The 16347-nt window shown below is 44.5% G+C and overlaps 1 protein-coding gene across 1 annotated transcript in view; it reads left to right on the top strand.

Annotated features, from left to right (window-relative positions):
- DCHS2 (dachsous cadherin-related 2) overlaps positions 1-16347 on the top strand; it is a 1925309-nt gene that overhangs the window by 1705584 nt on the left and 203378 nt on the right. The window contains exons 17-18 of the mRNA XM_069631304.1: positions 7533-7663; positions 8826-9112. Of these exons, the coding sequence (XP_069487405.1) occupies positions 7533-7663; positions 8826-9112 (418 nt within the window). The remainder of the gene's footprint in view (positions 1-7532; positions 7664-8825; positions 9113-16347) is intronic.

Raw genomic sequence — 16347 nt, 5'->3', positions numbered from 1 at the left:
TGTTTCTTGCACAAATGCACCATAGTGATGTGGGGCAATGCGTTGAGTGGGCCAATATATCACACACTAAGGCTTCCTTACCCAGCAATGCCATAAGGGACGTGTTACCCATGAATGGGCATTGGTTTGCACTTGAGTAGCCCACTATTGCAACGTGTGTACAGAGAATGTCCTCCCAGAGTTATGTGCACCCTAGATTCTGGGAATAGTTTGATGAAACAAAACTTGATAACAAGTCATACATGAAATATATCAAAAATAGAAGTTACTGCAGTGGGCCTTATATTTAAAATCAATTATCAATGCATTTTTCATTGCTGTCCTCTCAAAACCTTGTATCAAATATATTATTTGACCATACAAATGATGTTGCTTTCATAAAAGGAATGTTTCATGCTATCCACACTATTCAGAGGACTATAATTCTTGATTATGATGTTAGTGACTCTTAAATGGTCTTAAAATGATACCCTTTAACCAAATCATGCAAGTATATTTGTCTCAATGGCCTTGTTGAAGCGATGGCTTTTCAGGATTACCTGATTTTGTTATGCAAGCATATTCATTCTAATGATCTTTTTCTAAATCAGGGATGTTAGAGAGTAGCACGGAACCCGATGCCCAGCCATTGATGTAGAGCCTGGCTGATGTATGGAAAAGCTTTGGATTAACCATAACCACAGTCTGTTTTTTTGAGCAGTGATCCATTCCATCATTTTTCATCCCGATGTGGCATTGTAAGGGGCAAAATGTAGGCAAATCAGTCCAACTTCAAAAAGGGAATTTCAGCCCCAAACCTTAGGTTGCATGTTTTCTGCACAGGGCCACAAGCAACCTGCAACATGTTTCATCATCAATGTGTGTCGTCAGTGGGGTTAATCATCAGTGAGATGTAGTTTGGTATGTTCCAATGCCTGCTATTATCTATGCCAGTTATGTCATCTTTGCAGTACTTATGAGTGAGGGATGGAAAGCTTTCAATTAATCATAGCACTCCCCTGATTGGTGTTGGAAGCCTTCCATACTGCGGTTTGTCAGCCTACTATGCCATTTCAAAAGGAAATGAAAACATATGAACATGAACCATAGTCCCATCCCAGCTGTACACCCTAAACCGTTACGTAATTTCCATTCTTCACAAGACTATAGGCAGTCCTAGACATCTTCTAACCTCACTGGGTGTCAGCGGTTAAGCATCAGCAGTTTGAGCTGGACTTCTACCATTGGTGGCAGGCACAAGACTGGTTTGCTCATGGAGGGTCCCATTTTCAAAGGCACAGATTAACTACAAACGAATGGAAGCCAGGCCCCCAGAGCATTGACAGTGGTTATGGATTTAAAGCTTTGCACTGATCACATTTTGTTATTTATTGAGAGTATCCACGTGTAGCAAGTGTAATACTCAGATGTGGACTCCTTGCTGATTGCATGGAGGAATTCAAGCGGCAAATCAATAATGAGGCCCAAGAAGGCTGGAATACATCTGGAGTATCATGCATTGGAATAAAGAGGGACATGGCCTAGCAATTTGGACTGGGCTGCTCCAAGTATTGTCAGGGCCAGAAATAATTTACAGTGGACTGGCCCCCTTCACCAACAACAGAGGTGGGCAAAACGAGTGTTTTTATACACCAGCCAGAAATCGTGTTATGTACATCTGTGTTGAGCAGAGTTATTACTGCATAAACAGTTATAGTATGACGTGATTCAAGTCCAGGCACATTCATAACTTTTGTTTCCCTTGCACTGCAAGCCTGAAAATATATGACAATAAGACAATAGCATGGAGTCTTATGACAAAAGTGATTACCACCCTGAAGCACCACCATGAAATTATCTAGTCCCTGAAAAGCCTGTAGGAATGAGAGACTGAGAAGAGGAAACAATGCACCTTTTATACTGGCATCCATGCTACCTGATAGAAGACCCTGGATTTCTACACACGGGACTCCATTCAGGTCCTACTTGTTTGCAGCTGCAACTCCAATTAGGTCCCACTGGGGTCAAGCTCCAACTCTGCTTTTTCTACAAGATCTAGAGTGGATACTTGAGTCTGGAGTGACCCCTAGTCAACTCAACCGAGGACTGTATAAGAAATGAAACCATGCCCAGCCTGTGCTAAGAGCTAAGACAGGAGCACTTTTCTCACTCATTCTGTTGCTTCTAGGACATAGCCTATTCTTCAATGGCCTAAATACACCTTGACAGATATCGGTCCTCCATCTGCTCCAGATACAGATGTGAGCCTGTATCAAGCAGCTGCAAGAAGATGGCTGACAACAAGTGCCCCATATTTGCTGAGGGCGAAGAAAGCCGGGGATACCCAAGTAACAGGTAGTAGTACTGCCTAACTCAAGGACAGTCCATGCTGTGGCTCTGCATCCCTGTGGTCTGGGGTACAGTATAAAATCCCAATCATCGCAAGGGGAGTTGGGTCCCTAAAAGCATAACGATGACCTTGCAAGTGCACCTCTCAGAGTGAGGAGAAACAGCATTCCAACTCTACAGGATGACAGAAACCTGTAGAAACTGTGCAATACCACCTTTGCAACATTGCCTCTCCTCTCATTAATGGTTGCACTCGCTGGGAGGTTCTTCTCAACCTCTTTTCCATTTCCAGAGTCATCATCAATGTTTATCTCAATGGAACCGTCATGGTTCAGGGTCCCCAACCCAACCTTCTTCTCTTCGACAGGCACCTCTGTGACCTCTCTAACCTCACCTCTCCCTCCAGCCAGGCTCCCTTGCTTTCTGTGCCTTCCTCCTCCACTGCACATGCACCCCTGCCTTGTCGTACTGTCCCGGCTCCCTTGTCACCCTTGGCACCTTCATCATTCTCCACTACCCCCCTGGCCCTCTTGCCAACCTCAGGGGGTGGGGGGCACTGTCCCCTTGGCCCCCAAGGAAGACATTCTAACTCATTGATCTTGATGTGCTCGCCATCACAGAGACATGGTTCAAGGATAGCTCCATCACAAGCTTTGACACACTCCTGAGTGAAGGCTACAAAATCCTCTCTGTGCCCAGGCCTAAGAAGACAGATGGGGGAGTGGAGCCTATGTTGCCAGAATGGATACATGTTTCCATCAATCCTACTCTGGCCTACTCCTCCTTCGAGTGCCTAGTTTGCAGACTCTCACTCTCACCTAAATTTTCTCCCATCATGGCCTCCTTCTATCGGCCTCCAGGTCAGTCCGCTCTCTTCCGCTCAGAATGGGCTGACTTGGCCTCCTCCCTACTCTCCTTCTCCTCTCAACTCCACCGGATGGGTGATCTGAACATCCATCTGGACTCTCCTGACTCCTTGGGTCCTTTCTGAAACCTTTGAGAATCTCTCTCCCTCTCTATCCTACCATATGGCTCCATGCACACTGTGGGCCACACCTTGAATGCTCTCATCTCTACTAACATCCCTCTCTCTTTCCCTCTTACCACCTCCCTCTCTTGGACTGTCCACTCTTTTCTCTCAACAAACTTGAAGCTCTCCTCTTGCAGCAACACACCTGGCACAGCCACTCGAGTTCAAAGTCACCAGACCCATGAAAAAAGTGACAGTGGCTGCCTTTGCCTCCACCTACTCTCCTCCACCTATTCCTTCAGATGACTCCCACCCTGACAGAGCCCTCTATCTCCAACACTCTTCACACTCTTGCCCCTGTATGAGGGTCCGACTGAAGCCTTCCAAAAAGTGCAACTCTTGGTATGGCTCTGACCTGGCTTGCCTTAAACGCAAGTCTCGGGCAGCTGAGCAGAAAGGGAACATGTTGGGCGAAACATCTGACAAACTGACCTACCGCCTCCTTCAAAGGCAAGATTGACTCTGCATCCGCTCCAAGAAAAGAGTATTCATTCAAGCCCACATTTCTGCAGCTTCAAACAACACAGCCAAACTTTTCAAAGTATGCAAGGAACTGGCCAATCCTGTAGCAGCCTATTCTTCTGTTACACCCACCCAGGACCTTTGCTCGGCCCTGGCTGCACACTTCGCCACAAAACCCAAATGCATCCTTTCCACCCTCTCTTTCACACCACAGCATACACCAACACCGGGGTCTCCCTTTGCCCCCCTCCACTTCCCCTCTTCTCTCACACCCGTCACTCCTGATGAGATCACCAGACAAGTCCGATCTACGAAGGCTTCATCCAAGCAGGTTGACCCCTGTTCCTCTAAAACCATTAAAGACGATATTGACTCCCTCGCCCCAGCCTTGGCTGATCGCTGCAATCTCTCCTTTTCCACTAGAGTTTCTGCAACTACCCCTAAGCACTCTGTGTACCCTCAGCTCATAAAACCCTCTGCCAACCCCCTCCATTTCGGCAAACTACAGCCCTATCTCCATCACTCCTTTCCTGGCCAGACTCCTAGCGAAGTTGGCTATGTCTCAGCTGACCCTCCACACTGAATCATCTATTGGTTGCTTCTATCACCATCAGTCTGGCTTTAGAGCATCCAGAGCCACAGAAACTGCTCTTCTGAACACCTGTGAAGACCTGCTCTGAAACTTGACACTAACACTCCCTCTGTCCTCATTCTTCTTGACCTCTCCTCTGCCTTTGACATTGTCAACCACAACATCCTGATTGCACGTCTTCGGTATCACAGGTCAGGCTCTGGCATGCTTAACCTCTTTTCTCTCCGACTGCCCATCCAATGTGGAACTTGGAACCTTTCTCTGAACTATAGCTCTCTCATCCTGTGGCGTTCCCCAGGGATCTAACCTATCTCCCTGGTTCTTCAACATCTATGTGGTAGCCCTGGCCAGTGTGATTGCCACTTTCACCTCTAACTTCCAGTGTTAGGCGGATAAAACACATCTACCTTCCAGGCTACCCTCAGCCGCCTCCTCCCCCTCATCATAACTGACTGTCTGTCCGCTATTCAGTCATGGTGGGCTACAAACAATCTATGCCTCAACACCAGTAAGACTGAGATTGTTTGCATTGGGACCCCTTATCCCGCTCTCCCCAATTTCACTATGGCCGGCCTCCCTTGGCCCTGCGCCCACACCCACCTGCGAGTCAAGAAACCTTGGCGTCATTTATGAATCCACTCTCTCCTTCTCCTCTAACATCTCGGACATTGCTAAAAAAAATCCAACTATTAGGTACACCTCCTGAGGGATACTCTACCTTTTCCGACTTTCCCCCAGTGGCTCCCTGTTTCCAGAGCCCTGGTTCTCTCTAGGCTGTTCTATTACAACAGCTTCTTCCTCAACCTCCCTTCTTCTGCCTTGAACCCTCTGCAGCTCATCCAGAACAGAACTACAAGACTTATCCTTGGCCTCAAGCCCAGGGACTGCATCTCTCTGGCGCTGAAATCCCTTCACTGGCTCCCGGTGGCTGCAAGGATCAAGTTCAAGACCCTCGGCATTGTTCACAAGGCTTTCTGGGGCCTGGGTCCCACCTACCTGCAACGCTGCCTTCATAAATACTGTCCCTCATGAGCAGTCCGCTCATCTACCTCCAACCTTCTGTGAGTGAGCCAGTTCTCCAAATAGAGATTTAGAGGGAGGGCCTTATCCTCTGCAGGTGCCTCCCTCTGGAATAGCCTCCCTGCAACCTTGCATCTTGGGCCTGATCTTCTTAAGTTCTGGAAACTCCTTAAGACCTTCCTCTTCTCTTCTTCTCTCTCCCTCTACCCTGCTAACCTAGTTCTCTGCTCTTTCCCTCTCTCCTTCCTCTTTCCTTACAGCTCACTGACTGGCTGCCTGGTGTACCTCAGAGTCTCACAGGTCACTGGCAGCCCCGCCAATCCTCTTTCGCACTTGCCTCAGGGCCTTACACCCCACCACACTCACTTCACTCGGGAAATAACCCATACGATTGTCTCTCTCTGTACTTATCCCAGTCTCAACCGACCAGGTGCACTTGGACCTTCCCCCTCTTTGTGACTATGTGTGCACTTGCGCAATCTGTACGCACTGCGTCTGAAGATCATTCTCCTGTGTCTTCACCCCTTAATTGCACTGGTAAAACTGCAGAATCTCTGTCAAACCTATTTGCTGTATCTCAAACTGTGAAATTATTATATGCACTTACTCTGCCTGTGCAGACTATTATTGTCTCTGAATTTCAAGGGCACTGAGCGACTGTAGTTTTTCCCCATGCTCCCAGCCTCGTAGAGCGCTTTGAAACACTTCCCTGTGTATAGGCGCTTTATAAATAAACAATACCATACCATCATGATCCAAGTATGTACTGTTCAACTTTACCCCACCCCAATGTACCTGTCACCCCAACTATAAAAGGGACGGTGACATTTGATTGGGACAACACCCCTCCATCGTTGTGGCCACTTGCTCTACCTGGTTGGCCTGGAACTCTGGCTAGTCCACTTGACATCCCTATATGTTCAGGCTTAGAGGAAAAAGCCACACAACGGGGCTCGTGTCTAAAGTGCCAGAGATCAGCACGGGAGGTGGGAAGACAGGTGTATGTGTTATGCCTGTCCTAGTAGCTTCTTTAATGGTCTGGGGATTTTGAATGTCTTTTGAGCAGAGAGAAGGCACTGAACGGGCACTCTACGTCCGCTCTGCTTTCCTGCTCTGCCTCCGAATAACACATAGATTAATGCAGTAAGTATATTCATGCTGATGTTAAAACAATGGATTCGTTTGGAATCTACCTGATTTGTACCCAGTGTACCGGCATATTCATTGTAAGTGCCCCCTGCAATCGATAATTGCGGGCGACATTTACACTTTTCCACAAATGTATGGTAAAAGAAGAGCAAAGGCAATTGCCCTTGCATTTTCCACTTCTCCTCTCCATTACGCGGTGGAAAAGCTGAACATTGCATGTAGGGGACCATTTGCACATCTTTTTTTAAAGGACCCTCGGCAATGTTGAGCCGTGTACAGAATGTATACGTCACTGTGAAACGCTTTCCTCAGCCTACGGTTGAGTTTCACAAACGTTAGTACCTTTTAAGTGTGGCCTTTTTCATTCATCTAACAGCAACGTTCCCATTGGCCCTGCACATTGCCATGGATACTGTATGGCATCTTGTTTCCACATGTTATTTAATGGACCATAGTATCACAAACCAAAATATGTCCAAATATATTCTGCCAGGTGCATCTGGCACTCTTCCTTTCAATGTGAAATAAACATGTCTTTCAGAACGTTTGGCAGTATCTGCTGATAGCTTCTGCATGATACATGTGCTAACTATTTGTATGAACCAATCTTCGTCAGCTGATATGAAGGGTCAGCTGAGAAGCAGGCCACACTTTTCCAGCATTTGTAAGCAATCCTCTGGGTCAGTCTACGGGCGCATATGTCATAGTATAGCGCAATCCCATTTGTGTACGTGGCAGTGAATTGAAGTAGGAAAGAAACGTGTGCTTTTTTCAAATTTTGCAATTCAAAATGACGATGGGTTTTATGTGTGTTACATAAAATAATAATTAATTATGAGGGAATTGTTTACACCAAAAGAGGAAGAAAGTGACAAAGAAGTGTGGACGTTGACAAAAAGACCACTGGCAATCAACACACACAAATAAGACTTCTGTTGTCTTTCTTTGAAGGTTGATCCTCCAAGCAGCTGACAAAGGGACCCCGAGGCGTTCTGCTACGAGCGTGGTGGCCATAGAGGTTCTGGACATTAACGACAACGCACCCACCATCCCGCCTCTGGGAGCAGTAACAGTCTCTGAAAGTGAGTGCTGTCTTTGCAAGATGTGTCTAGTGGATTTTGGATGATGTGATTGGAATGTGCAGTTTGGAGGAAACTGATTAAGAACTTGGAAAGGAACTTTTCTTAGTTGAATAGTGTTTATGATGAGGAGTGCTATGCATTCACAAACACATGCTTAAAAAGTTCTGTTTTGAAGACGGCCGCACAGAAGCTGTTTGATGCCTAGACACTTTCTGCAAGAGGAAAATGCATCATAAGCAAACTATATACCGAAGAATGTTTTCACCTTAAGAGGTTGCCGAACCTCAAAGTGTGTTGTATTTTTTCTTTCCTTTGAAGGAAGTATGTGAAAGTTTGACATTATTGAAATACATTTTGTATAATTCACTGGCTGGTATTTCATAGTGACAGAAGTAACAATGGTTTATCATAATTGTGTCGATTGCATTGATTGTGTGTAATCATGTAGTAGTGTATGGCAGACAGACATAATTACTTGTTGTGCCACCCACTCCATGGGCCATTTAGCTAATAACTGTAGGTTTACAGAGGTCTAAGTGTGAACGCAGTGACCATGAATAAGTCTACGTTACATCAACGCTAGTCAAATCAGCATAATGGACTTCATTATGCACCTCGCCAAAGAGGTCCAATGAACATGCTCTGATGTGTATTTCAGCTTTATTTCACAAACATGAATTTAACAATAATGAAATTATTTATTCTATAAACTACTAAAGTATTTGCTTACCGTTATTATCACTGTTCAAATTGTTGTTTGATATTTTTACATCAATTTTTTTACAGCTTTCAAAATACATGATTTCAATATTTTCTAAACTCTAAAATAACTGAGAAGATTTCTCCGCAGGTGTTTTTGTTAGGCTCGTTATTAAGCAGTGAGCGTGTTAGTTTAGGAGAAAAATTGAGCTCAGTCGTTTGTTACAGTCGGGTGAGTAATTGAAGAGGGGAGTGTGTCGAAGACTCATAAAGCCCTTGGTTTTATAGTGGGATTGCTATCTTAGTTTGAGGCCCTGGGGTGAAAGCTGTTAGAAAATGCAATGGAGACCAATGTGAGTAGCTACTGGAAACAGGAATGACCCTGGACTCGGTGTAAGGTACTTCCTCCAGTGGTAGTGTTGCAGTCATTCCTATTCTAACCTTTTATTACATTCAATTTCAGGTGCACCCTTGGGTTACCTTGTGGCTCAGTTATCGGCTAATGATGTTGATTTGAGTCCAACTATATCCTATCGTTTCATCGATAATGGCAATCCTGAAACAAAATTTGCTGTGGATCAGTATACTGGAGTCATCACGCTTGTGGAACGCTTGGATTTTGAAGAAGCAGCTGAACATCATCTGTGGGTCCAAGCGTCTGACTCACTGCACCAGACAGAAGCAGAACTCACCATTTGGGTTTCTGATGTCAATGACAACGCGCCCATCTTTACTCAGGATTCATATCAGGTAATGGCTTTAGATATGTGGAAAACGGCTTTTGTGCTCTAGATGCTACCAGCATATTGCATTTCGCCTGCTTGGGATCTACAGAATACATGCAGTCGGAAATCACGTTGCTTTTTATGAATCTCTTGAAATGGAAATTGCTGACAAAACGGTAACTCTGGTACTGTCCCTACTAGAAGAGAAACTAATTGGCCGATCCTTTTGTAATTAGAAATTAAATAGTTGATGAGTGGAAATTTACAAGAGTTCCTAGTAATTAAATGGATCTATTTCCTCTCTCATAATGATTACCCTCTATCACTATTTCCAGCTTAACTATTTATGTACTCCCTGTGTACTCAGGCTTTATACAAAGGATTAAGGAAATAGTCTAGCATGGTTTCAAAGCGGAATTGAACACATATAGTTATCGTTGGTACTCAGCATGTGGCTGCTAAATAATTATTACATTTTAGGTCTTTTTGACGTAGGTATCAGTGCAGATTTGTGTATACTCTGAAGATCACATGTTTGAATTCCAGCAGAGCTATTTTAACTTTCTCTCTTCAAGTGTCCCTTAGAAACCACATGACTGCATTGGTAGCAAAACGCACCAAGATAAGATTACAATTGTCAGTTTCAAGGTAAGATGATTTATAACATATTTGTTCCTGGCGAAGGGGGTGTGGCAGTCTCCCAGCCAAGGGGGTGGCTCAGAGCGCAGGCGTTACCAGACGGCAATTCCGCTGCCCTGAGCCTCCTCAGGTTTGGCAGCCGCCATCTCCCCTTGACAGGGAATGATATGAGTGCTTCGAACCCCACTCCCAAATCCCCATCCCCATATTTCCCTCCCTTCCCCCCCACAGTTACCCCCACAGTTACCTGCTTTTTGGGAGAGGACACGCTGGAAACACTTCTGTCCCCAGCGCGTCTGCTCTGAATCTGCGTCAGGCTGCCATGGAAACGAAGAAGGTACTATACATACTCCCTACTCTCCTTTCCCTGGCGGGCATTTTTTTGTTTACCTTTTCCCTTCTTTTGAAAACCCACTATGGAAAGGGCAAAGGGACACGTGTATTCCCTTCTCCCTTTCCATTGTGGTCATTTTGTTTGTTTACTTATTTTATTGTTTTCAATGGCCGCCATGGAAAGGGAAAACGGACTTCATTTTCCCTTTCCCAGCAGCCATTTAAAAAAAAATAATAATAATAATAATTATGCTGCAAAACACAGCATTTTGCAACAGAAAAAAAATACGTTTAGTAACCCTGTCTGAAATGTTAAAGCTCCCCTGCTTGGGCTTATTGCTTAATTGAGTGAAATAAGAGGGTTTCTTTACAGAGACTTAAATTACTCAAGTGACCCACACCAAGGACCAGGTATTTTACAAAATAGGTGTACACGGCTTTGATGACACAGTAATTGTGATTTTAGTCTAGCAGTTCATTTTTTCTTCATGTTAAACTAAATAATGACCTCCATTCATCTATGTAAATATACAAAGGTACCCAACACCTTAATAGATAGCACTACTAGAAAAAGTAAGTATATGAACATTTAAAAGATTTCTGCATGAACGGCTATGATATGAAGTGTGCACCTTTGAGAGCCAAGCGTGTTGCTTTGGTATAACGGCATCTGTGACAATTTTGCCTATTAACATGAAAAATAAACACTCTGTATAGAGTAAAAGGAAAACAATGTATATTAAACACAACATGAAGCGTCTCTCTTGGCAATATCCAGCTCCAACGTGTTAAAATGTGTCTGTATTGGAATGTGGGCGTAGAATGTACTTCTTTTCCCAGTATCCATCACATTGTATTCTCAAACTGAATGCTATACTTACAGTGGCCTTCATTTTCCAGCATGCATCACACAGTATTATCATATTAAGTCTTAGAATGGATTCCATTTCCAAGCATGCATTACACTTTATTCTCTCAATGAAATGCAGACCTGACATTGACTTTGTTTCCTATCATACACCAACATTGTTTTCTCGAACACAACTTTTTGACTTTAAATGGATTTTGATTCACAGCAGAAGCCACACCTTGTTCTCTCAATGAACTTGAGTCTTAGAAAGCATTCATTTCCTAGCATGCATCAATTCTTTTCTCCTCAACATTTGATGCACTTAGCTTGCACTTCTATCCCCGGCATTTCTAATGTTCATATCTCTTTAGTACTGAGTGTTCAGGCATGCATCAATTCACTTGCTCTGTAGGCTGGTTACAATTGGCCTGGGAATTAATTCTCAGTGTTTCAAATGTTCAAGCATCTTTTGCTTAGAACTGCTTTTATGTACCCAACATGCATCAATTTCCTGGTCCTTAAGGTAAGGTAGATTTGGCAGAGTTTCAAATGTTCAATTCTCTTAAAAATAGATTGTGTGCCCCAGCATGCACCTGTCCTCTCAGTCTGAAGCTTTGTTACTCATACCCCCTTGTGGCATTGGACAGGGTACTGGGTTTCATTCCTCACAGTTTTTTTCAATCACAACTGCATGTGGCTGCTTGACATGTTCTGTGAGTTCCAAATCATCTCCACCACGGCTTCAGCTCCAGAGGCTCAAACTTTAACAAATGCTGTGTCTCTGCCTTTTTCAATACTGTCACATGCAAGTGACACTAAGCTGGTGCCTGTGTGTTAACACAGACAGAAACAGGTATTCATTTTTCGTAGTGGTCATGATGGATTGGGAACATTTTAAATGCATATGTCACAAGGATCCCAACAATCACGTCTGTCACTATACAAATATTGAAAAGATAGCCTAAGCAAAATTAAATCGCCCATATATCACCCATTATGCCTTGAAAACATGTAGTATGTTCTTTAATCGCACACCCATCGGAAACCCTACAAAATAATAACAACATAGCACATAAGTGGAAAATCCTTCAGTATGTATGCATGTGGATGCAAGGGATGACTAGAGCAAATCACAAGAGATGATGTCTGGAAGGTTTAGAATTAATCTTAACCTCTGGCATTGCTCTTGGCGACGCTCCAGATCACGGTTCTTTGCCTGCCAAGCCATTATAGAATGGGAAAGAGCATATGCAAATCAGGCTTGGTTCCACCCCAAAAGAAGTAGTACAGTCCGAACTGCTAGGTCACATCCCTTCTGCACGAGACCATACGCAGCCCCAGACATGTTTTGGCCTTGCTGGGCCTCATCAGTGAGGAATAGCTTGGGCCTCTAGGCCCTGCAGGCACAGAACCCACATCTGGGCATACCCTCCCACTCGAGGTGACTATAACAAAACACAAGAGGTGATGGATGGAAGGCTTAGAATTCATCTTAACGTCTGGCATTGCTCTGGGCAATACTCCAGACCACTGTTCTTTGCCTGCCAAGTGTTACAGAAGGGATGGGACCAAGCCTGATTTGCATATGGCTTTTCCCACATTTTGTTATGGGTTGGTAGGCCAAGGACGATGGTCTGGAGGTGCCCAGAGCAATGCCAGAGGTTAAGATGATTGTTTAAGCTTCTAGCCATCAATCCTTTTTTTTTGCTGCATGCAAGGGATGTACATAGGGAAGGTACCCAGGGAGTGAGGGGTTAAGTAAGGTTCTGGGGTAGCAGAATAGCTGGGATGGTTAGGGGAGCAGGAGAGTGTACTAAGTAGCATCCTTAAAAGCAACATTTGACATCTATCTCCTAATTTAAATTGTTCCTCCCTCATTAACAACATGACTGACATTATAACGCAGATTTCATCATGAAAGCGAGGACCAGAATAACCCACCACCAACATTCCATGCCCCCAGCCATGCCCCACAACTAGAGAGATGGGTGAAGGGTTGCTCACCCAATCAACAGACAGACCCATGGAAAGAGACCCCACATGCAATTCATGCAATCAGAAAAGCCCAAACAGGTAACACACTAAATCGAAGCATCACCCTCTCAATTGCTCACCCACATAACGAGGGTTGCACGGTGGATCACCACTTCCTCAAATGTATCATAATTTACATAGTCGGTCCTCAGACAACCATGCAAAAGGCCATGTGTTTTCAGGGAGTTATGGCTTTCTGCATTTACCTTGTGCCACGTGCCTGGTTGCACATGCACCCTGTCAAGAGTAGCTAACAAAGCAATGGTTGCAAACGAGCGGTCTGTGGGACGATCTAGTCGTTTTTTTTCATTTTTTATACCTCAATTGGCCATGCTGAAGGTTGCAAGAAGCAACAGTGCCCAAAAATGTAGTGTAAAATGACAGACTTGCTTAACACAGAGAAGGACCTAGTGACTTCACTGAAATATAATATCAGAGCGGAGGAGACTGTTACCGTTCCTGATCGTCTTAAACAAAATGTTTTCTTCACACATTTTGCTGCGAAGAATGTACTTTACTACACTCTGATTGGAAAAACTAAAATGTTTTTGCGGTTTAACTTGCAATCTCCCCTCCCCCTTTCCATTTCCATGTCAGGCCAGAGTATGAGGATAGGCACTGGGAGGCTCCAGGACCATGGCAGCCGCTGGAAAGTTGGGGCTTCTGGGGGACAAACTCTGGAGGTTTCTGGGGGGCAGAAGGGAAAATGGTCGTTGGATGCGTCAAGAACTCTGGTTGCTCTGAATCTGGGCTTGGATTGTGTGATCTAGCCTGTATTTGGACCAACCTGATTGTCTGACTCACCCAGCAAGGGTGCTAATAAACCATTGTGCCTGCACCATAGCCGGTTTGTGTTGAACGTTGCCACACCCTATAATAGCCTTCATGGGGTGATACAGGTGGGAAGCACAAACGTTGCTGAGCTCCAGAAGCTCAGACATTCTTACAATACTACTGCTATGTAAATAATGCTAGCATAGTTAGCCTAGTTAGACCCTGTGCTGAATTGTGCTACACTCCATATTAAGCCATTGTGATAAGCTTCATAGTTAGCCAAAATACCTTCAGCTATCCCTCCACAAATACCTCCCCTCTCGAGCTCTTCGCTCCTCTACCTCCAACTCCCTCAGGGTCAGTCGTTTTACAAAGAAACGAGCTGGGGGTAGATCTCTGTCTTCGGCTGGGGCCTCCCTCTGGAACAGCCTCCTTGCCACTCTAAAACTTGAGGAGAACCATCTCCAGTTCCGGAAGCACCTCAAGACCTTCCTCTTTTCTTCTGCCTTCGCTCCCCCTGTCCCCTGATAATCTGTCCTCTCTTGGCACCATGCACCTGGCCACCCTCAGTCCTTCGGGCCCAGGTACCTGCTCACCCTGCCACCCTCCCGCACTGCCTCCAGGCCACCCCTTGCACTGGGGTCTGTATCTGTACCCATACAGCCCTTCCATTTTTCTTCCTGCACTTATCAGACCTACCCTGTCTGCTGCCTTAAACCTAGCACTTGCAAATTGCTGGCTGCATTACCACCGTTTGTTGCCTTTATTATTTATGTATTGTTATTTATCTGTTTCTCCTCTGCTTCGCACTTTCCACTTCTCCCCCTTCCATGCACATTTCCCCTCCCCCTCTCCTATGCACTTGCGCGTTCTCAATGTCACTGGGCCTAGTAAGATCGCTGTTTTGTTCTCCAATGTGCCCCTCCCTTGCCTTGTCGCGCTCTGAAACACTTGTGTACGAGCGCGATAGAAATAAAATATCAATCAATCAATCAATCAGCCATTGTACTGAATAGTGGCAGGAGATGTATTGCACTTATATATATACTAGGGGCATCATGCAGGATTTGGTTGTATTTTGCAGGAAAGAAATGTGTTGCGCCCAGATGTTTTTTGGAGTTAGGAAATGTGTTACAATAGACATTTGGCAAGGACTTATCACACTTCACAAGTAGGCAGAGTTGTGAAGATTAGCCATGGGTCACACTTAGACAGAATTGTACAAATTAGACCTTTGTCACATTTAGATATAATTGTGAAATTAACCATGCATGACACCGACACCGTCAGATAGAATTGTGATGATTAGCCATGCATCACATTTTGATAGGCTCTTTCTTGATCAGTCACCCCTGAACTGCCTCCAGGCCTACCACGCAATTAGGAGCTTTGACTTTAATCCTACAGTCCTCTGTTCTCCTTGCACTACCTAGAGCCGTGCTGCCCTGGCTGCACTTACTCAGAGCATTGCTGCCCTGTTTTGCCCTCCCCTCTCCCTTGCACTTGCCCCCCCCTTTCGCCTTGCACTTCTCGTTCTCACACTTGCACAATCTGCATGACACAAGGCCTAGTAAGATCATTTGTCTTGTCCTCCCTCTGTCTTCCCGCCCTTGTCTTGTCACACCTAGAAACACTTGTATACAGGTGAGTTATAAATGACTTATCATATCATATCATTTAATATCATATTATAGCATATCATAGAACTGTGAAAATTAGCCCTGCATCACATTTAGAGAGAATTGTGAAGATTAGCCACCAAGAGCTTTCAGAGTATTTTCTTATTTTGTATTTATTTGTTTATAGAGTGGTGAAAGCCTGCAGGCATCAGAGCGCTACATCAAAACAACAACTTACAAACATAAGAAAAACATAACAAAGCAAACAACAGAAGCAACAAGTATATCACGACCTGTCAATGATCATAATACGGATCATTCTAAGTAAAACGTTTAGTAAAAAGGTCTATAAGATTTAGATTTGAGGACCCTTTGGGCACGTAATGACAAAAACTAAGTAAATATAGCAGATTACTGGACCCACATGCTACCAACACACAATACTTATTCTCGTGGTCATACCTGTCTTCAATCATAAGCCTATGTAAAATCTTTAGATCAGAATTTCTTACCACACCCGGTCCTGTCCTCTCGTCCCTTACCCAAATGGTTTCTCATTGTGAGTAATGAAGTTCCTGCAATGCATGACAAGATCTCTTGTGGTCTTCTCCACAAGCACTGGCATTGATGATTTTCTCATTCACAGACTTCTGGACATGGTTGGAAGTGTTCGAGCTTTCACAGATCGGTGTGAGCCTACAGGGGCTAATGTAGCAGTACCTGTGACAACAGGTGGTAAATCCAGCAATCGCTTGCTTCGTTCTAATGATCGAGAGGGGGGCATAACCCTAGGATGGGGATGCTTCAAGGCTCAGAGCTTCTGAGGTTTTATGTATAGTTCATAAAACCACCCATAAACGAAAATCAGAAAAGTTGTTGCGCATATTTAATACCCTAGAGATGTTAGCTTTTACTACTGACCAATGTTCAGGCAAAAAATAAGGCAGAGAGCTATCATTACGGTACGACAAACGCTGTACTATAAAGGGCACTTGTGGCTCAGAATTAGCC

Source organism: Ambystoma mexicanum, chromosome 6q, assembly GCF_040938575.1.
Source record: "Ambystoma mexicanum isolate Mex_15411 chromosome 6q, UKY_AmexF1_1, whole genome shotgun sequence".
NCBI classification, from domain to species: domain Eukaryota; kingdom Metazoa; phylum Chordata; class Amphibia; order Caudata; family Ambystomatidae; genus Ambystoma; species Ambystoma mexicanum.
Note: the sequence above shows the minus strand (reverse complement) of the source record. Positions and strands in the feature narration are given on the sequence as shown.